The following is a 22,789-nucleotide window of genomic DNA, read 5'->3' as shown; positions in this document are numbered from 1 at the left end:
AAGTCAGAGCAGTGCATGCTGACGCCCGATGTCAGCTGTGGGGCTCCAGTGCGCATGTGTCTTCACCGACCTGTACCCTCACTTCCCACCACACCCCACGTTTCCTTCCTGGGATCTGAATGAGAACGGCTTTATAAAACTCTTCCACCACCTCTCTTTCTGAAGGGCCCGGCCCAGCGTGTGAAAGAACCAAGGAGGTGGGAGGTGTCGGTGAGGCTGGAGCTGAGGGTGAGAGAAGACGTGGGGGCCGGGGAGGAATGAGGCCTCTCCGGTGCCTCGGGCTGAGGCTGTGGGATCAGGCTGGGGCCGCTAGGCGATCTCAGAGTGCCCAGCCCTCAGAGCCCTAATGGAAGAGATTAACGATTAGCCGCTGTCCTGTGTGATCGGCTTTGACAGTCCGGGCCACCAGGAAAGGATAAAGCAAGCTGACACACTCCGGAGCGCCTCAGAGAGCCTGGCCTCCCTCTCTCCGGGCCCCGCTCACGCCCAGGCCTCACCAGCTGGCCAGCCTGGGCCACACTGGGCTGGTGGGCACAGGTGGGAACCGTCTTTACTCCTCTGGTGTGTGACAAGCCACTATTCTTTAGTACCACAAGGCTAACACTTGACACTGACTTTGCCTTTGCCTAGTGCAATGGTCGGCAAACTGCGGCTCATGAGCCCTGGTTTGCAGCTCTGTTGATTAATGAGTTTGCCAACCACTGCTAGACTAAACGTTACCATGTCCTTGGAAGCTGTGAGGATTAGGCAACTGTGGCATATTGTGTGCAAAGAGGTAAAGGATAGTATATGACAGTGGTTGGCAAACTCATTAGTCAACAGCACCAAACTGTAGTTTGCTGACCACTGGCCTAGTGCAATAATCTCAGAACTTTGAGTAAAGATTTTTTACTTAATGACGTTACCTTGGTAGACTGGAGGTGTGACATGGTGGGTGGGGTATGTATGAGAAAGAGAGTATGTGTGTGTGTGAGTGAAAGTGTATGTGAGTATGAGTATGTGAAAATGTGTGTGAGTGTATATTTGTGTATGTGAGTGTGTGTGAGTGAGTGTGTGATTGAGTGTGTAAGTGTGCATGTGAATGAGTATATGTGCATGTATGTGAGTGAGAGTGTATTTGTGTGACAGAGTGTGCATGTGAATGAGTGTGTGTGAGTGTGTGTGAGACTGAGTGTGTGTGACTGAGTGTGAGTAGTGTGTGAGTGAGAGTGCATGAGTGAGAGGTGTGTGAAAGTGTGCGGGTGAGTATATGTGTGTGAGTGAGAGTGTGTGTGTGAGTGAAAGTGTGTGAGAGTGTGTGTGTGAAAGTGTGTGAGTGAGAGTGTGTGTGTGAGTGAAATTGTTTGAGTGAGAATGTATGTGTGTGAGTGAAAGTGTGTGTGTGAGTGTGTATGTGAGTGAGAGTGTGTGTGTGTGAGAAAATGTGTGTGTGTGTTTGAGAGAGAGTTTAGAAAGAGAATACATGTGAAGTTTTTCTGACTAGCATACATTCCCCCTTTTCCTGGTAAAAGTCACCCTAATTTCTTACTGGGAAACCATTGTATTTCAATACCGATGGCTCTGCTGGGACTGAGCCTGCACTCGGGCTCAGAGGTGCTGTGTGTCGTAGGCCTGAGTCCCGCTCTGTTCTAGCCCCTTCTACTGTGATTGGCTTCAGAAAAGACATGCCTGACCCGTGTCCCTCCATTCAATCACCCGGCCCTCTGCTGGGACTCCCAGTGAAGAGGCTCTCTGTGCCCCTGGGGCTGCAGGGGACCAGCCTGCCTGAGCAGGAAGCCGGGGACGAGAGCAAGGCCGAGTGTGTGGAGGAGGATGCTCGTCCCGCTGCACCTTTGCGTCTCAGGATGGAGCCACAGCTGAGCCAGGCCTCCCTGGGCTTTCAAAGGCTTGAGCAGATAAATCTCATTTTGAAGCCAATTTGAAGTAGGTGTCTGTCATCTGTAATCCAGAGACTCGTGACTCAGACAGACACTGACAGAAAAGTAATTGCATTTCAGATTCAGGGAGAGGAAGAGACCTTAGCTTCTCCATCACCGAGATCAAAGGAAAGGGGGGAGAGAGGGGGAACAGACCTAGGCTCTGCCAGGCAGTGCTCCCCTGACCCTTAACTGGGGGGTCTGTGCTGCAGAGGATCCCAGGAAACATGACCATAAGGCTTTGAGCATTACTGATGACTGTGGCTAACAATTAACACCCCACCTTATTTCCTGTTACCCAAATCTCAACATTAATCATTCAGTAGGAAGGTAGGGGAAAGTGCGGATAAAGGGGAGAGATCAACCAAAGGACTTGTGTACATGCATATGAGCCTAACCAGTGGTCACGGAAAACACAGGGGTGGGGGCATGTGTGGGGAGGGATATGGGATGAGAATGGGGTGGAGGGGGGAGGACAAATATATGATACCTTAATCAATAAAGAAATTTAAACAATCAAGATTCAGTAATTTCTCAAAGCCTGGATTCTCATCAGACTAAAAAAAAAAAAAAAAAGTGATTTCAAACAAACTGGCCAGGACAGAAGAAAATATAGGGTCACTGTAGATATAATGGTAATTGACAGAGACTCATTAGCATGCTGATGACTTCTAATTTTCAAATTTAATTAATGGATAGAAATGGCGCTTCCTTTTAATTTATGTCATTAGTCAAATGAGCTTTCTAATTGAGATGAGCATTCTCAAAATTTATAAACTGGTAAATGACTTTAAACATAAACTATCGATAAGGTTCCATCTGGGTCTGGTCAGAACTGGCTTTCAGAACTTGAAGAAAGGGTGGGGGGACAGGGATTCATTTCATTTCCTGGCCATTTCTAGACAGATATGTTGTAAACTGTATTCAAGTTATTCACTGCCACACCCTCATAATGATTCCAAATCTCATCTCCACTTTTCATTAAATGCAACCAAAACTTTACATCACATCAGGCAAAGCAGTAAGTTTGGCCCTTATTGTCAATAATTGATACAGCTTATAAAATGTAAAGGAAAAGCTTAAATTTGACAAGCATGAAAACTTCTAAAATAGATTGCATAGAAATTGCACTGAGGAAATGGCATGTAAAATGAGTCTGTGGCCGGACTCGGCAAATATCATAAAGACAAAGGCTGTTTACTATGAAAAAGTAATTGGCAAGCTAATCAATAACATTTTCCCAAGGTCTAATAGTGGTCTTGCTCCACTCCCCGTGAAAGGAGGAGTCACCTGCTCCAGCAGGAATGGAAGGAGGAGCACCAATGTTTCTGATCTGAAATAATTTGCACCCTAATAATTTAAAAAAAATTTTTAAATATATTTTATTGATTTTGTACAGAAAGGAAGGGACAGATATAGAGAGTTAGAAACATCGATCAGCTGCCTCTTGCATACCCCCTACTGGGGATATGCCTGCAACCAAGGTACATGCCCTGACCGGAATCGAACCCGGGACCTTTCAGTCCCCAAGCCAATGCTCTATCCATTGAGCCAAACCGGTTTCGGCTGCACCCTAATAATTTTAAAAAGAAAGTAATCCATGGTGAAAAATTCAGTTTGTTGGATTTCCTTACACCTATTTTAGAGTTTATTGTTATGACATTGAATTGCATGTGACAACATACCATACATTTTTCCATGCTTAGGGAATGGTTTCTAATGCTTTCAATCTAGTCTTGACAATGGGTAAGACTTTTGAGGCACAGGATTCCAAACACAGAAAATATCTGGATCATACGAAAATACATTCATATAAAGTAAAAGGTCTTTCAATGACCAAATAGTCATTTTTGAAAATGTGTATGTCAGTTAAGCATTGCCAATAGGAAGGCATGGCATGTCCACTTGCCATTAATGATGCACCAATGATAGCCAACGCAGATTATGTGAGAATAATGACTAAATTTGAAGTAAAATTGTATATATTTAAATTGTACACATGTTTTTAGGTGTGCAATGTGATTATTTTATGTACATATATAGTGAAATAATTACCTTGATCAAGCTAATTAACATACCTACCTATCACCTCAGTTAACATTTTCTTTTTATTTAAGATCTACTCTCTCAGCAAATATCAAGTGTGCAATAGTGTCATTAACTCAGTCATCATGCTGTACACTAGATCCTCAGAACTTACTCATCTTAAAACAGAAAGTCTATACCCTTGACCAACATCTCTCACTTGTCCCCCTGTACCCACTGGCAGCTGCCATTCTTAGATTTACAAGTAAATAAATATTTAATACTAAAAAGAAAAAAAAGCATTAGTGGAATTCTAAATTCTCTTTACTATTAAATAAAGAGAATTTAGAGGTTTAAAAGTGAAAAATTACTTGTAATATATATTCTCTTGCTTCTAGATTTTCTCTTGAGAATAGGGGTGCATTTTTGACAGTGTTCTTACTTGCAAAAAGAACTCACAGCACCATTTCAATGGCAAGGAGAGAAAGATAGTGAATGCACTGTTCTTAGGAGATGTTAACATCCTTCAGAAAGGTTGTAAGTGGAGGGAAAAGGCTCCTGACTCGCTTCAAGTTATAGCTGTGGTATCTAAGAGTGTGACCTTGAGTAATTGGCATAGCCTCTCTGAGCCTCGGTCTCTTCATCAGTAAAATGGAAATAATATCAGGACCTAACTCTGAAGACTGCTATAAGGATGAAGCAAGAAATTGCATGTAAAACACTCAGCACAGGGCCTGGTATAAAAATCAGTTGGTAAACAGTTGCTTCTTATAGTTTCCCCCAAAATAAAATACAATTATTCCTTAAAATTGTAACCAATCACCCACTGCTTTGCCTCAGGAGGAGTAGTTCTATGGGAGGCCAAGGCTGCTGTGCCCTCTGAGCCTGGGCTGCAGGCCTGAGCGGTCCCGCCACCCTTCCTTATGGTGTCTTACCTCATAGTAGCTCTGGACAGCATTCATGAAGGCCTCGTCAGCCACGATCTGGGTTTCCCCGTTGAGGAAAGCCTGGAAGCGGTCCTTGACGGTCTGCAGCTGCTGTTTGCTGATCTGGAAGAAACAGAGGGAGAGGAAGAGTGAGCACTTGTTCCATCCAAAGATCATGGGACTTTACACTCAGGCCCGTTGGTGGGCAGGTGAGAGCTGAATGCTAAGTTTGCAGGAATTTTTTGAGGCAGTTGTTAAACACAGCCATTTCTAAAAATTAATATGAATTACAGTTAAATAAACATGTTAAACAAAAGTTAATACATATTCAACATTCATTGCTTTTTTATTATTTTGTCACATTTTACTATGATGTGTACTTTTGGGGTTATTTACATGTATTGTTTGTATTGTGGAGATGATATATATGGGCTATTACCCCATGACTCTCCCCAACTCCACATTCAGTGACATGTTATTGGAAGCTAGATATCAGCCAATGTGGGAGCAATTACAGCATGGAAACTGGCAACTGCTGCAAGCCGGGCAGTTTGTTTGTTGGTTGATTTTGTTTGTTTGTTTGTTTTAGAGATGGTTGTTCCACACTAGGTGCCTCGGGTGGTCTGATACGCCCTGCTTTACAAAGCTATAGTGGCCAAAAGTCTAGTGCTGGCATTAAAACAGACACGCAACCCAATGGAACCACACCCAGGGACCAGAGTAAACCCATGCATATATGGTCAGCTAATATTTGAAAAGGGAGCCAGGTTCACTCACTGGGTAAAAGATGGTCTCTTCAATAAGTGATTTTGTAAAAACTGAATATTCACATGCAGAAGAATAAAATTGGATCTCTATCTTAATCACTCACAAAAATTAATGCAAAATAGATTAAAGACATAATTAATTAATCCCCTCAAACCTATAAAATTACTAGAATAAAACAAACCAAAAAAAGGTTCCTTAACATTGTCTTGTTAGTGGTTTTCTGACAAGGAAAACACAAGGAACAAAAGGGAAAAACATACAAGTGGAACTACATCTAAGAACAGCATGGGAGGTGGGTCCAAGATGGTGGTTCAGGTGGGTGCTGAGTTCATCCCCTCCCAAAACCATATTAAACTTATGCCTATATTTTGAGCAGTTCTTCCTGAGAGACAACTAGGAGCCAATCAAACAGCTTTTGCACAACAAGCTAGAGAGTGGGACTGCATAGAGAAGGTCAGGAAACCATGAGAGCTCTCAGGGAGCTGAGGGAACAACCCAGAACAAGAGGAACTGGTGAGCGCCATTGTTTACATTTTTTCTGAATGTGGATAGTGGGCGGGAGTCCATCCAGCTTCTCTGGCTGATTTGCTGAGCACTGTGGCATGTCCCCAAGCACCCCTCTTGCAACCAGAGCAAGCAGAAACAGGAGGGCACCATAGCACACACTGGGATGCACACACAAGGGGCTCCCCCACCTGAAAAAAGTGAAGTGCTGACACAATGCTGTGGTGCGCACCTGTACGGCTTCCTCATCTAGAGAAAGTGCTGAGGTAGTGGGCACTGCTGCATGCCCATGTGGAGCTCTCCTGCCCAAAGAAAATGTGGAGCTAGCAAAACTTTGTGGTACCCACACTCAGGGGTGCCCTCTGTGGAGTAAGTGAGGTGTTGCTGTGCACAAACAAGGCTGGCCTTGGGGAGAATGGGCAGAGCAAGTAGGGCACTAAGAAGCAGGCATGCAGTAGTGCACCCTGACCCTGCTCTGACTGTGGATAATTAAAGCAACAGGGCACACAGGCAGGGATGACCATGTGGAATGAGGGGCATGACTGAGTATGTGAGGAGCTGTACAACCTAGAGAGGGAACAGAACTAGTGAAGTGCAGCCATGCACACAGAACAAACATGTCCCACCCAGAAAGGGCAAAGCTGGAGGAACAGAGAGCTAAAAAGTAGCCCTGCCCAGACCCTGCCCTGATCACAGACAGTTAAAGCCATGGGGCATGCTAAGAGCACACCAAGCAGCCCCCTCTACATCAGGCAGCCCCACCCAGATTAGAAAGGCAAGGAAGCAAAAACACTCTAGGTTGCCCCACCTGGAGTCCATTTCTTCAGACCAAAGGTCATATTAGGCACCTCAAGCACCCATTACAACCAGCCAGATTGCCCAAACAGTCCAAATCAGAGCCTACACGGAGACCACTTTTTCAGGACTGGGAGAGACAGCTATTCTTGCCACATCATAGAAATTCAAACAATGGGGAGGCAGAAGAATAGGCCCCAAATGAAGAAACAAGAAAAAAGTTCAGAGAAAAACCCCAATGTAAAGGAGATAAGTAATAAAGAATTGAAAGAAATGGTCATAAGTATGTTAAAAAAAAAACAACAAACTTGAGAGTATATAGAAGAATACAAAGAGATAAAAAATGTAATAAAGAACCAATCAAAAGAAAACAATATCTAAAATGGAGAATATATTAAAAGGAATCAATAGCAGATTAGTTAATATGGGAGAATTGATTAGTGACCTTGAAGACAGAATAGTGGGGATCACCCAATCAGAACAGGAAAATAAAAAGAGAATTAAAAAAAAAATGAGGATAGTATAAGAGATCACTGGGATAAGGTCACATGCCCTAACATTTCACATTATAGGGATTTCAGGAAGAAAAGAGAAAGAGAAAGGGGCAGAAAGAATAGTTGAACAAATAATCTTTGAAAACTTTCCTAATCTGGGAAAGGGAACAAATATCCTGGTCCAAGAAGCACAGAAAGTTCCAAAGAAGATGAACCCAAAGAGACCCACACCAAGGCATATTGTGATTAAAATGGCAAATATTAAGGATAAAGAGACCATCTTAAAGGAAGCAAGAATGATACATCAAGTCACATACATGGGAAACCTCTTAAGGGTATCAGCTGATTTATCAGAAACGACTTTACAGGCCAAAAGGGAGTAATGATTTATAGTGCTGAAAGAAAGGAATCTATAACCTAGAATATTTTATGCAGCAAGCTTATCATTCAAAATTGAAGGAAAAAGTGTCCTGGACAAGTAAAAACTAAAGGAGTTTCCAATCACTATGCTGGCTTTATAAGAAATGTTAAATGATCTTCTTTATCCAGAAAAAAAAGGGTCATAACCAGTCATATATATATATAGGAAAAGGGGAAAAAATCTCACTGATAAATGCAAATCTATAATGATAAAAGCATAGTATGCTAATTAGACTGGATAGCCAAAGGATCTCCCAGATGTCATTCCAGACGTCCTTCCAGACAAAGCTATGGTGGCAGGGGCCAAGGCAGAGGTGGATAGAGGTGATCAGGCAGGCAGGTGAGCAGTTAGGGATGACCAGACAGATAGGGAAAGTAGTTAGGGTCAATAAGGCAGGCAGGTGAGTGGTTAGGGGTGGTCAGGCAAGTAGGCAGGCAGGTAAGTGGTTAGGACCAGCAGTCCTGGATTACGAGGGGAATGTCCAACTGCCAGCTTAGGCCTCATCCCACAGGGATGATAGGGCCTAAACCAGCAGTCAGACATCTTCCAAGGGGTCCAGATTGTGAGAGGGTGCAAGCCAGGCTGAGAGACCCCTTTTCCCCGATGCATAAATTTTATGCACCAGGCCTCTAGTATATAATAATCACAGTGAATTAACAACTTAAGAAACTAATATAAAGGTTAAAAGACAATAGTAGCAAAATTAGCTTTAACTACAATGAGTAATCATGGGATACATAAAAATAAAAAAATATAAAGCATGACATCAAAAACATAAAGAGTGGAGGGGGAGAAAAAATTCAGTGCTTTTCGAATGAGAATGAACTTATATGCCTATTAGCTTTTAGTAGACTGTTATAGATATAGATGGGTGTATATGAATCTTATGGTAGCCATAAACCAAAACTGAATAAAAATACACAAAAACTTAAGAGGAAGGAATCCAATTAAAGGGCAAATCATTGATGGACCTAGAAGTTATTGTGCTAAGTGAAATAAGTCAGACCGAGAAAGATAGACAGTGTATGATTTCACTTATACATGGAATCTCAAAAGCAAAACAAACAAACAAACAAAACAGAAACAAACTCATAGATACAGAGCAAACTAATGTTTGTCAGAGGGAAGGGGATTAGAGGGATGGCTGGAAAAAGGGAAGGGGATTAAGAAGTACAAGACTCCAGTTACAAAATAAGTCACAGGAATATAATGCACAGCATAGGAAACAGGGTCAATAATATCATAATAACTATATATGGTGACAGGTGGTTACTAAACTTGTTGTAGCGATCATTTTGTAAGGTATATAAATGTTGAATCATTATGTTGTACATATGAAACTAATATAATGTTACTTATATGTCAATTACAATTAAAAACAAATTTTAAATAAATGCAAAACCTTTACTTGTTCAACTTTAAAAAAAGCTCCTGCACAGCAAAAGAAACCACATTACCAGCCACATGAAAAGGCAACTTATGGAATGAGAGAAAATATTTGCAAAGTATCCGAAAAGGAGTTAATATCTAAAATATGTAAGGAACTCATACACTATATAATAAAAACAATCTGATTTAAAAATGATGAGGAATCTAAATAAACATTTTCCTAAAGAAGACATATAAATGCCTAACAGGTACTTGACAAGGTATTCGACATTGTCTGGGAAATGTAAATTGAGACCGCAGGAGGATATCACCTCACACCTGCTAGAATGGCTATTATCAAAAAGGCAAGAAATAACAAGTGTTGTCCTGCCTGTGGAGAAAAGAGAACTCCTGTGCACTGCTGGTGGGAATGTAAACTGCTGCAGCCACTATAAAAAACATCATGGTGGTTCCTCAAAAATTAAAAATAGAACTACCACATGATCCAGCAATCCCACATCTGGGTCTATATCCAAAGTAAATGAAAATAGATCTCCTTTCCAAAAAGAGATTCTGGCAGCCCTAAGTTCAGTGCAGCATTATTCACAATAGTCAAGATATGAAAACTACCTAAGTGTCAATAGATGAATACATAAAGAAGATATGATTATATATACAAGTCAATATTATTCAGCCATGAGAAGAAAGGATATTCTGCTGTTTCCACAATTTGGATGAAACTTGAGGGCATTATGCTAAGTTAAAAAAAAATCAGAGAACAGGAAATATAGGATTATATCATTTACATGCCGGTTTGGCTAAGTGGATAGAGGATTGGCCTGTGGACCAAAGGGTCCCTAGTTCGATTCAGGTCAAGGGCATGTACTTTGGTTGCAGGCTCCTCCCCAGCCCAGGCTCTGGTCAGGACTTATGCAGGAGGCAACCAATCAATGTATTTATCTCACATCAATGTTTCTCTCTTCTACCCTTCCTAAAAATCAATGGAAAAATATCCTTGAGTGAGGATTAACAACAAAAACACATACAAAACGCGCGCACACACACACACTCACACAAAAGTTGGACTAAGAGAAGCAGAGGTAAGTGGTATTTGCCAGGAGCTGGGGTGTCAGGGTGGGGAAAGTGGGGAGATATTTTCAAAGGGTATAAAACTCAGTAAAAGATTAACAAGCTCGAGGGATCTAATATACAGCATGGTGATTATAGCTAATAGTACTAAATGGTAATTATGTCAGGGGATGGAGATGTTCATTAACCTTAATGTGATAATCATTTTACAAAATATACATGTATCAAATCATTACATTGTACACCTTTCACTTAAATATATTTCAATAATACTTGTCAGTTATGGCTGAATTTGTTAGATGATCTGTATCGTCTTGCTGATTTGTTCAGCAATGTTTCCCCAGGGCCAACTTATGCTTTACACAGGACAGGCACTAAATGAAGTGCTTGTTAAATAAGTAAGTGAGTAAAGTGCACAAAAGATAAATTATTTTCAATATCCTTTTCTCAGCTCTAATTTACCTAAAAAAGTCAGCTAAAAACTTTGCTCTTTCCACCATTATTTATAAAGTTGCTCTTCATAACAAGAATGGGATACTGCCTGAGAACTGCTTTTCTAGTAGGAGGAGAAGGACAATTCCAGTTCCTGTTCTACCCACCTCTGTGTCATCTTGGAAAAGCCACTTCTGTTCTCTGAATTGGCCAGAGAGTTAAATGCTTTTCTGGAAGAGGCCAGGCTTAAATAAATAAATGTCATCTCCTCCTCAGTCTTCTCACTTAGAAAGCAGATAAACTTTCAGTGGGAAAATGGTGGTAATTCTAATAGCTATTCAATGAAATAATATGAGGTTTTTTTTTTTAAATTATGAGTTTCTATATATATTTAAAATGCTTTCATCTTTAATATATATATATATACACACACACTAGAGGCCCTCATATGTATAAACTAGAGGCCCATTGCATGATATTTGTGCAAGAATAGGCCTTCCTTCCCCTGACTTCACTCCCAGCTGCCCAGGGGGCTGGCATGTCCCCACTCCCTGGCTGTCAGGGAGTCGGCATGTCCCAGCTCCAGGCCCACTCAGGAACTGGCAAGTCCTTGCTTCTGTCCAGAGCACCACTCCAGTAGCTCCCTCTGCCACTCCCTTTCCCTCATAGCAGGCATCATGCCACTCCTGGTCACTCTATGCCTGCATATGCAAATTAACCTCCATCTTTGTTTAGTTAATTTGCATACTCACTCTGATTGTGGGCATAGCAGAGTGATGGTTAATTTGCATGTTTCTCTTTTATTAGGGGCAAGTCCTGGATTGTGAGGGGAATGTCCAACTGCTTACAGATGCCCCCCATTTTCTCTCCTCTTTGCCCCCCTCCACTCAACCTTCACTGTCCACCCCCGCCCCGCCAGGCCTTCACAACATTATTGTCTATTAGAGGTCTGATGCACAAAGATTTGTGCAAGGATGGGCCTTCCTTCCCCTGGCTGCCACTACCACTTTCGCTCCAGCTGGGAGCTGCCTTTCCACCTTCCCATGCTGCCCAGAGGCCTGGAGCAGCTGGGGTGGTGCAGAATGCCTGTGTCATTGCCATGGTGACAACGCAAGCATCCTGCCCCGCCCCACTCCCAGCGGCTGGGCACCTGAGTATGCAAATTAACCCATCACCTTTGTTGGGTTAATTTGCATACTCACTCCTGATTTGCTGGTCGGCATTAAAGTTACAGTCAATTTGCACCTTACTCTTTTATTAGTACATTATATATATATATATATATATATATATATATATATATATATATATATATATCTCAAGCCCAACTCCTTTCTTTCAAAGAGGAAAGAAGAGGAAAAGATAGAAACATCCATGATGATGAGAGAGAATCATTGCTCGGCTGCCTCTTGAATGACCCACACTGGGGATCAAGCCCACAACCCAAGCATGAGCCAGGAATCGAACTCTGACTTCCTGGTTCATAGATCAATGCTTAACCACTGAGCCAGCCAGGAGTTAGGCTTTTATCAGAGTCATATTTGTTAACCACATGCATAAATTTACATTTTCTTATAGTCACATTTTAAAAAGTAAAAAGAAAAAGATTAATTGAATTTTAATATACTTTATTGAACCTGGTATATCCAAAATTATTAATGAGTTATCTTACATTCTATGTGATGTCTGAAACCTATGTATGTGTCACTGTCAGTACATCCCAGGCAGAATAACCACACTGTGAGTGGTCAATATCACATATGCTAGTGGCTAGTCAGAATGAACTCACTTCTAAACTACTTGAGCTTTTGTGTTCTCACCAGGGATAGTGGGGCTGGTCAGAAAAACCATAGCTATTTTGTATGTTCTTGAAACCATTTAAACTGAAATATTGGGCAGAAGTTGATTTGCTCATAAAAGTGACACCCTACCATGAATTTCCTTTAAGCAGGACAACTTTAACTGGCTTAGATCATAAATCTTTACTGTGTGCCTCACAACTAAGGTGCCTCACAGAATTTCTTGCTCAGGATTCCTTCCAAGACTGGGTCAATATAAATTTTGTGTAATTTGGGAGGTAAGAAGGAATGGAGTGAAGGGGCAGGAGAGGGAAGGGAGACCAATAAACCTTGATTTCCTAAATACTTAAGCAACGGAAATAAAATTAGGCGCACACCCTCTGAATGATGATGATTGATTGTTCACTCAGGCCAAATCCATTCTCACTCTAACCTTTTGTTTGATAAGCATAGTGTCATTTTTCAAGAAATATTTACAGAGCACCTACCACCTGCCTGGGCCATGGGGTTTAATGATGATCAAAACACACTCAACCTCTGATCTCACTGGCCAGGCCCAGGCCCAGCAGAATCAAGGCCATAAGGGATTGTCCTCAGGGATTGTCCTTTTACTTTTTCCCTCTGTCCTTTAGAACAGAGGGAAAAGGTAAAAACCACACAAAGGTACGTTTTAAAAAATCAGAAGGGAGAAATTGCAGAATATAAAACTCTCAAAAAGAGGGGACCATGCCGAAACTGGTTTGGCTCAGTGGATAGAGCATTGGCCTTCAGACTGAAAGGTCCCAGGTTCGATTCCGGTCAAGGGCATGTAACTTGGTTGCAGGCACTTCCCCAGTAGGGGATGTGCAAGAGACAGCTGATTGATGTTTCTCTCTCTCATCGATGTTTCTGACTCTCTATCCCCCTCTCTTCCTCTCTGTGAAAAATCAATAAAACATATTAAAAGAAAAAGAAAAAGAGGGTACCTTCAGCAATATCATTTCAGTCAGGTGAATGCCTATCGTGAACCCCCACAAAATATCCCCCACCTCCCTGGACACCTCAAGTTCTCAGAGGGGGAGGTGTGGCCATGGACTCTACAGGCAGATCTCTGTCCATTCCTAGGTTGGATATCCGCCTGTCCACGTTGACTACTTTCCTCACCACTGATTAAATGAGCTCAGTTTATTTAGTTACCTCACTAAGGCGTGGTTCACTGGGCAAGCGACTAACCTCTCCACACCTCAGTTTTTCCATCTGTAAAATGGGGCCATTACTGACTTCTTAGGATTGTTGTGAGGATTAACCCAGATAAGTAAAATATTCATTGCAGAACCTGGAACAACATGAAATCCCAATAAACACTAGTTGTTGTAATGATTAATTCTCATCTTTGAGTCTTTGCACATTCTGTTCCCTCAAGAAAGCATGCCTGTGTTAAATTCTATTTGTATTTTAAAAATCTAGCCCATGTGCTCCTTCCCAGACCTTCCCAGGTGGAGTTTGCTACTTTAATCAATGCTTTTTTTTTTTTTTTTTTTTTTTTTTTTCACAATCTTAAAGGTACATGGATCATGCCAGGAGGTAGCTATCTTAACACCAGTGCTCAGAGGCAGGGTCAGGAGAACGCAGGCTTGTGTTCAAAGGATATGGGTTCAAGTTCTGGGGATACTACACATTTCCAAGCTGGATGGCCTTGACAAGCTGCTTTCCCTAAGCCTTGCTTCTTCCTGTGTAAAATGGGAGTTATTAGACCACGGCTGCTGTAAAGATGAAAAGAAAATGAGATGATGTATTTAAGGATCATGGTACATTGCCTGGCATCAAAATGAGTCATGTGATAAAGGCCCAGTGGCTCTTGAAGATGCGGCCTCTGCTGGCTCCTGGCTTTGTCTCATCCCATTCTGCTTTCCACTTATTCTACTTCAGCCAAACTGCCTTTTTTCTATTTTCAAATGTGCCCCAACCTTGCTTGCCTGAGTGCCCTTGCCCTTGCCATTCCCCAGCCTGGATGCTCTTTGCTTGCCTCTCCCCATGGCTGCTACCCTCTCACTCTTGGGGCTCAGCTTACCCAGCATCTCCCAGGAAGGTCTTCCCTGGCCACCCTGTCTACCATAGTGTCCCCCAAGCTAATCCCTACCCCATTACTCTAGACCCTAGGCAGTGCCTTCATAGCCATCGTCATAGTCAGCACGTTTCTCTAAGATCAATTTAGTTAACTGAATTATAACATGATTTAGAAAAACATGTCATAAGCACACAGTTTGAGGAATTTTCACAAAGTGAATTTTCCCCTCGAACCAACTCTTCTTCAAGATAAAGAACATAATAACCCGGAGCCCTGAAGCTCCTGCATGTCTTCAAGGTCATTGCCCCTCTCCAAAGGTGCCCAGTAGCTGACTTCTAGCATTGTAAGTTCTTCTTGCCTATTTTTGAACTTGATGTTTAAGCAGTCATGCATTATAAGATTCTGCCATGTGGTTGGGGGTAGCAACAGTTGTTCATCCTCATACTGAGCAGTATTCCATTGTATGACTAAACCAAAATGTATCTGTCCTCCAGTCGATGGACATTTGGGCCTTTGTTGCTTATTTTTAAATTGTGCTTACTTTTCATTACTTGTCTCGCTGTAAGAGCATATATTTCACATGTTCAAAAAACTATGACTTTCTAGGTTACTGCTAGGCTTCTAGTTGTCTAGCACATAATGGCCTATAAACTAATATTTGTTAAATGAATACATAAATTTATTGTGTTTAATATACACCAGGCATGGTGTTAGGTTCTGGAGATATAAAATCACCAAAGCACAATCTTAACTCCTCAGTTTTCTTATAGTATAGTCAGAGAGCACATGCTCTCTTTGATTCCTTATTACACTTCTGCTGACTATCTGAGTGAATGGAAATCTCTCCTAGGAGCTCCCATAAATAATCAGTCTAAGAACCAAACTGTGGGATAGGATTTATCTCCAGGTCAAAGTTAACTGACCTAGACAAGCTTGAGCCCTGAAGGTGACCTTACACTCAGAGATAATTGGCCCGGAGTAGCTGACAGCACAACTCTAAGAAGACAACCGGGCTTCTATGAGCTGCTTACAAACAGAACCTCCCAAAATAGAAGTCCATTTTCAAGCATTCAATATGTATAGAAACCACAGAGCCTTGGATCAGAATTCAGAGTTGAACTAATGAGTTCCAGGAGCAGAAAATCTGAACTAATGATAGGTAATCATTGCAGAAGTTAGTGCTGCAGCAGCGTTTGCTAGATCTACTTGGGCGTTCTTGGTTCAACCCACCCATTAGGCAACGCCCGGAAAGTCTCACTGGATTTCAGGCACTTTGCCATTAACTAGAGTATCTGGAGCAGCTTGAAATGGGACCAGCCCATAGTGAAGACAACTGCACATTCACATTTGCGTACTGATCCTAGGAGAAGCAGAGAGAAGCAGAGCCATCTCAGGCCAAAGTGTGTCTTTCATACAAGTCCTTGGGCAAGTAGTTAATTCTGGTTTCCTTCTCTGTACTTAGAAGATATTCTTATCTGCCTCACAGATGTCCATGAGGACTAAAAGAGATGATTTATGTAAGGTACATAGCACACTCTATGGAATAGAGTTAGGACTCAACTAATAAAAACAAGATTTTTGTTATGACTTAATTTTTCTTTTTCACTTTCATTAATATTTTACCTTCTTTCAATGCTCCTTTTACTCATTTATTTAGTCTTTTGCAATTACTTTTATGTGGTATTTTTTACCCTTTTCTTCTTAGGCCCCCACATTTCAGAGGCTGAGAAGCCAACTTCCTTCCCATTGCCTATGCATCCATGAATAGCCATGCTGCAGAGGCAGAAAGCTGTTGAGGGTCTTTTAGAGAAGCTTTTGAAATCCTCATAAAACAAACATGTCCAGTGGTATAACCCTTTTCCTTCCTGCTGCCCCTCCTTCTGCTGAGAATACAACGACATTATCCAGATCTCTGGTGTCCTGTGTGTGACCACATAGGAGAGGCCGAGAGCATCATAGGGATCTTGGTCCTTATATATTTGACGAGCTGAACACATGTCTGCAAACACCATCTCTGGCCTTCTCCTTATGTGAGAAAATATTAATTACTATTTGTTCAAGTGTTTTCTCTTACTTGCAGCCAAATTCTTGCCTAATGGATACATGTGGCTTTCTCTAGGCAAGAAAGAAAGCATACTTACTAAGGTTTTTATTGGTTAACATGCCTCCTATCACAGCAGCAACTTATTGTAGAAGAGGGGGAAGCGATTTTTGTCCCAAGGGAATGAATTTAAATGGTAGCAGCTAAGCATAGACTATCAATAATATAAGTTGTTTTGGGGTATAAGGAAATGTTCTAATTATACACATAAAGTTTTTCTCTAAAGTATAAGTCAACATTATGAATTACAACCAAATAATGTGAGCTTTGCCTTTTCTTTTTTAAAATCATTAATTTTTAAGATCTTCTTCACTATAGAAAGCTGGCAAAAATGTGACATCCACAAGTTTTTTAAAAGCATAAGTTTGACAGCAATGCTTATGTAGTTTCCTTTTTTTGAAGGCTATCAAATATTGATATTGGTCCATTAAATTTTTAATAATTAAAATCTCTTCCTACAATTAGATTAAAATGTGTTGTACCATAAATGAAGTCATGCTACTGGGAAATTTAGAAATTGTATCATGCTAACCAAATATTACTTAATTACAAAAAATTCTTCTCAACTTCTACATTATATCCATTTACATAACCTATTCTGAGAAAGGTGTTTTAAGTGAGTTTTATTCATTTGGCTTGAGCAAATAAAAATCAATTAGAAAGACCTCTTTATGAAAAAGCATGACTGACTAATTCGAAAATGAAAGTTGAGGGGCAAAGTATTAAAGATGGAACTGTTGATAGTCTGTGACCCTGGTCCGCTCTTTGGAACGTGGTTTCCCCCAATTCAACAATTCACATAATATCGTTATGAGTATGCCCTTTCCACATCCCAATGCACTACTATTTACTTTATATTTTGCCTTGAATACATTTAAAATAATGTGATTTTTTTAAGCTGTAAGTTGTTTTAAGCAAAGATATCTGTGAAATCAAAGGCTTTATGTACTAACTATTATTAAAATAGTAAGTATGGTCATCCTCACATAACTACCACATTTAAGGAAGAGCTTCTTTAGTAAAAAAAAAAAAAATTAAAATCTGCTATAAAAGCTCTTGCTAATTGAAAAAACAATAGGGTAGCAGAAGCTGAATATGTCTTTACTTTTAGAAAATGAACTCTACGTTTTTAAATCATTAGAAAATAGATCAACTAGCCATGTTATGCCTACAGATCTACTTGGGCAGGCGAACTTGGAAACAAAATTTAAACATTGATGAAGCTGGAATTCTCTTAGTAAACTATTATTCAGTACAAGAGAAAAAAAAAATGAGCTGGGCTAATGGTTTGATTGAAGATGGGATGAGAGGAGAAAAAGATTAGGAGAAAATGCCCTACACATGGGTATACACAGCAAAGCAGCTTAAGACGGATCAGGTGTTTGACCCCTAAATGAAGTATGTAGTTCACCTACATTCTTCTGGCAGGTGGTCAGATATAGATTTGGAGCCTCATTAAGAGTTATTCTAATTGCCTTGGTTCTCACACATTTTGGTTTCAAGTCTCTGTTTACACTCTTAAAATTTATTTTGTTTTGCAAGTTATGTCCTGTCTATTGATATGTACTATATTGATAGTAAAATTAGAGTTTGAAATATTTACTAATTAATTAAAGTAGCATTAAATTCATCGCCTATTAACCTAAATAATAAACTTATGAGAATCACTGTATTTGCTGAAGCAAAAATTATTGAAATGCCTGGTATCATTGTTAAAGTATTGCAAGACTCTTTTAGAGATTAAGAGAGGAGGGCTAGGTTTGCATATCATTTCCGCATTCAGTCTGCTGTGGTCTGCTGTTTTGGTTGAAGATTGTGAAGAAAATGTGGCCCCTGCATATTGTTGTTGGTAAAGGGAGAAATCTAATGCCCTTCCAGGAATATGTGGGTAGTTTTTCTTTGATACTAAATAAAAGTTCAACCAGTGGCATTTTCTTAAATATTAGTTGCAATGTGAAACTGTAAACCACATCAATGAACTTTTTGTCCTCTATTACATTAAAACTTATTGCTATATCTCAGCTCTTTAAAGATTTTTTTTCACCCATGGATGGTTTAAAAAATGTATACCATATATTGGGCATATGGAAAACATTAGTTTATTAAGTTATACAAATATTCAAATATTGAAACATTTCATTCCACAATATGTAAACAATCATATTACTTAATATCACCATTGGTATCACAAAATGTCTCCAGGGCTTCACAGTTCAAATTTTATCAAAGGCAAAAGAATACTATAAGTAGGTTTATCTTGAAGTAACAGGCTTCCTCCACTTATTTTCTAGAAAACATCTACCAACTACCTAAGTTTGACTAATCTTAGTTTGTCAGTAGTTTTTTCAAGTAAAACTGATATTCCATTAAAAAGTTCAGTTAACGCCTAGCCGGTGTGGCTCAGTGGTTGAGCATCGACCTATAAACTAGGAGGTCACTATTTGATTCCCAGTCAGGGCACATGCCCAGGTTGGGGTTTGATCCCCAGTGTGGGGTATGCAAGAGGCAGCCAAACAATGATTCTCTCTCATCATTGATGTTTCTCTCTCTCTCCCTTTCCCTGCCTCTTTGAAATCAATAAAAATATATTTTTAAAAAGACCTTTTAAGAAAAAAAGTTCAGTGGACAACTTAGTCACACAAACTCCTGTCCAAAAGATAATCACTGCCCTTTGTTACATATTGATATTTACTTAGTGTTTTATTATATAAAACTAGAGGCCCAGTGCATGAAATTCATGCATGGGGGAGTGTCCCTCAGCCCAGCCTGCACCCTCTCCAATCTGGGACCTCTCAAGAGATGTCCGACTGCTGGTGGGATCGAGCCTAAATGGGCAATAAAACATCCCCCTCACAATCCAGGACTGCTGGCTCCCAACCACTTGCTTGCCTGCATGCCTGATTGCCCCTAACTGCTTCCGCCTGTCAGCCTGATTGATGCCTAACTGCTCCACTGCAAGCCCAATTGCCCCTAACTGCCCTCCCCTGCTGACCTGGTTGCCCCCAACTGCCCTCCCCTGCAGGCCTGGTCATACCCAATTGCCCTCCCTTGCAGGCCTAGTCCCCCCCAACTGCCACCCCTGCCTGCCTGCTCACTCCTCACAGCCTGCTGTTCAGTCATTTTATTGTCCCTCACTAACCCCCCTGCTGGTTTAGTTGCCCCACACAGCTTGCTGTTTGTTCATTACTGTTACTGTGATGGCATCCCAGACAATTTGCATGTTCTTCTATTATTAGTATAGACAAAGGCTATTATAGGACTTGACAGTTAGGTGCTACCCAGTGTGTGCTAGTCCTGATCACTCTCTCCAGGACTCAGATTCTACATTTATGAAAAGAAAAAAGTTGGCTGATGTTTAATTGGGTTCAATTTGCTTCATGATCTGGGACTCTGGTTATGATGGAAATGAGGCATTTTGGAGACAGGGAACCTTGGGTTGTAGGAGATGTGTTTTCCTGGGGGTGAGCGGACACACTACTGTACTCACATAGCACATAACCAGGAAGGGAACTCAACAGTCCCTCTCAGCAGTGTTTACTGCTCTGAGGACTCACAGCAGACAAAGCCACCAGCCCTTTTGCTGAGTTGGCTGCTACCAAACACAAAAGCAGTGAATCTGTGGGCAGGAGAAATTTAGGGGCATGTGAGGACATGCACCCCATTGAGACACTCTGATTTAGAAAAAGAGAAGCCATTCCTACACAGGCCCACTTCTTTAAAAGAGCAAGCAGCTTTGAAGTTGGGTGTGGAAGCCCAGAGAAGAGCAGATGTGCTAGGTCAGCCTCCTGGGCCTCTGATTGACCAGGAAGAAGGGACAATGACACACTTGACAACAAGCATGGGCAGCCGAGAATCCTGGAGCAATAAACAGGGGGCCATGCAGAACAAGGCTTCTGGAAAGAGCAAGGTCAATTCCATGGAGAGGGCACAGAGGACTAGACTTCAGAGGAAACTACTGCTGGGAACCGGGGCATGTTGCACTTGTGTGTGGAGCAGATGGCAGCGGAGTGACAGAGGGCGCCCCAGGGCAGCCAGTACCCAAAGCCAAGCAGACCACGAGAGGGAAAGGTGATGCAGAGGTTGGGATTCCAAGTCTCTGCATTTCAGAGACCACCTTTTGGAAGACTGCCTCTTTGATTTTAAACATTAACAATAAGAGACCAGAGAAGGTTTTGCATTTTCTACTTCACTGAAACTCCTCATCTCCTTTTGATAATATTTTTTTATTTAATTTAATTTAATTTTTTAAATATATTTTATTGATTTTTTTACAGAGAGGAGGAGAGAGGGATAGAGAGCTAGAAACGCTGAGAGAGAAACATCGACCAGCTGCCTCTTGCATACCCCCTTATCGGGGATGTGCCCGCAACCAATGTACATGCCCTTGACTGGAATCCAACCTGGGACCTTTCAGTCCACAGACCGATGCTCTACCACTGAAACAAACTGGCCTCGGCTATTTTTTTAATTTTAATTGAGATTTTTTAGTTCTAAGAAGCTCTTTAAAAAATCTAAATATCTATTTCAAGTCATTCATATCATAATGCTCTAAGAACCCTCACCCCGACCTTCCGATACTAAGCTGACATAGGCTCTCATAGGTTCTAATGAAATGGAAATCTGGACTGGTGGTGAGGGCAGGGAAGAAGAGAAATATCATTCTAGAACTAGTTGGAAATCTTTGGAGGAAGGAGAGGATATCCAAAGACCGGAGCCTGAGGGTGGGGATAAGCATTGTCCCTACTTGGTAATTTTTGCACAAGGCAGACTAATGATGTATCTGTAAAATTTAACATGAGCACTTACTCTTCAAATTTCTGGAGCCAAAATTCATTCATCCATGTATTAATTCATTCAGTTATTAATTGGCACCTCTATGTATCAATCACTGTTCTAAGCACTGAGGATTCAACAGTGATTTAAAAAGCAGAAAACCTTCCCCTTTTGGAGCCACTATTCTAGTTGACCCTCGAGATGGCATGAGTTTATGTCCATTTCTTAGTGCATAATAAAAGAGCAGGTAAATTCTGACTCACAAGTTTCCCTGTAGTCAACACAGGAAAAATGTCTTCGTGGGTCAAGTTTGGCCATGAAGGATGGCTAAATTTCTTTCTCGAAGGACATGCACATTTAAAGAGCAAAGATACTATGTTACCTGGGGCCAAACCCTAGACAAGAGGAAAAATGGCCTCAGAAACTGTCTGGTATTTAAGTATTTTATCCCCAAAGTTGTTAATATAGTCTAGACTATATCTTTTCAATAATACGATCTTCCACCCCATCCAGAATATTCCTGTAGTTTCAGAAAGAAAACAAAAGACAAAATGTATGGCTTTCCTTGAACAGAGACGATGGAAGTGGCCAGTTTGAGTCCTGGGCGAACTGTCTCTTTACTGTATGCTTCTGGCCTGTGCCCCAGTTTCAAGTACAGTCAAGAATGGTGCACCTTAAGTTTTTCCACCATCAGGAACTTTTATTTCCCTCCCTATGGATCTAAGTTTTAAATTGTCTCCTTCTTAAAACTTAGCCTCCCTCCCATCCCTGCTTACTTTTACTAATCAAAGGGAGGGTAAATTTTAAACTTCAGTCATCAGTACCTCTACATTGAACTGACATAACTCCAGGTCCAATGTTTTAGTCTTGGTATAATAAAGACACAACAAATACAAACCTAGGTTCTGGAGCTGAATAGCAACCTGGGGTTTGAATCCCAGCTCAGCACTTAATAGTTGTGTGACATGAGTAATGAACTTAACCTACTAGGCATGGTTGTAAAGGTAGGTGAGACAAATTTAAAAAAAAAAAACAGATATATGCACATCTATTTATTGAAGCATTATTTATAATAGCAAATATCCATTATTTGGGGCTGGTTGAATAAACTATTATATCACCATACCATACAATGGAGTACTATCCTGTATAATAAAGATGTAATATGCAAATTGACCCTCGCACAAGATGGCCATCAGGGAAGGGTAGTTAGGGGCGACCAGGCTGGCAGGGAAGGGCAATTGGGGGAGACCAGGCCTGCAGGGGAGGGCAGTTAGGGGCAACCAGGCTTGCAGGGAAGGGCAGTTGAAGGTAAGCAGGCCTGCAAGGGA

At 41.1% G+C, this 22,789-nt stretch overlaps 1 protein-coding gene across 26 annotated transcripts in view; it reads right to left on the bottom strand.

Moving 5' to 3' along the window:
- CADPS (calcium dependent secretion activator) overlaps positions 1-22,789 on the bottom strand; it is a 410,937-nt gene that overhangs the window by 306,991 nt on the left and 81,157 nt on the right. For all 26 annotated transcript variants that reach the window (XM_036430660.2, XM_036430656.2, XM_036430652.1 and 23 more), the window contains exon 2: positions 4,877-4,990. In XM_036430660.2, the coding sequence (XP_036286553.1) occupies positions 4,877-4,990 (114 nt within the window). The remainder of the gene's footprint in view (positions 1-4,876; positions 4,991-22,789) is intronic.

Source organism: Pipistrellus kuhlii, unplaced genomic scaffold (genome assembly GCF_014108245.1).
Source record: "Pipistrellus kuhlii isolate mPipKuh1 unplaced genomic scaffold, mPipKuh1.p scaffold_m20_p_11, whole genome shotgun sequence".
Taxonomy (NCBI): domain Eukaryota; kingdom Metazoa; phylum Chordata; class Mammalia; order Chiroptera; family Vespertilionidae; genus Pipistrellus; species Pipistrellus kuhlii.
The sequence above is the reverse complement of the archived record's forward strand: the minus strand, read 5'-3'. Positions and strand labels throughout refer to the sequence as shown.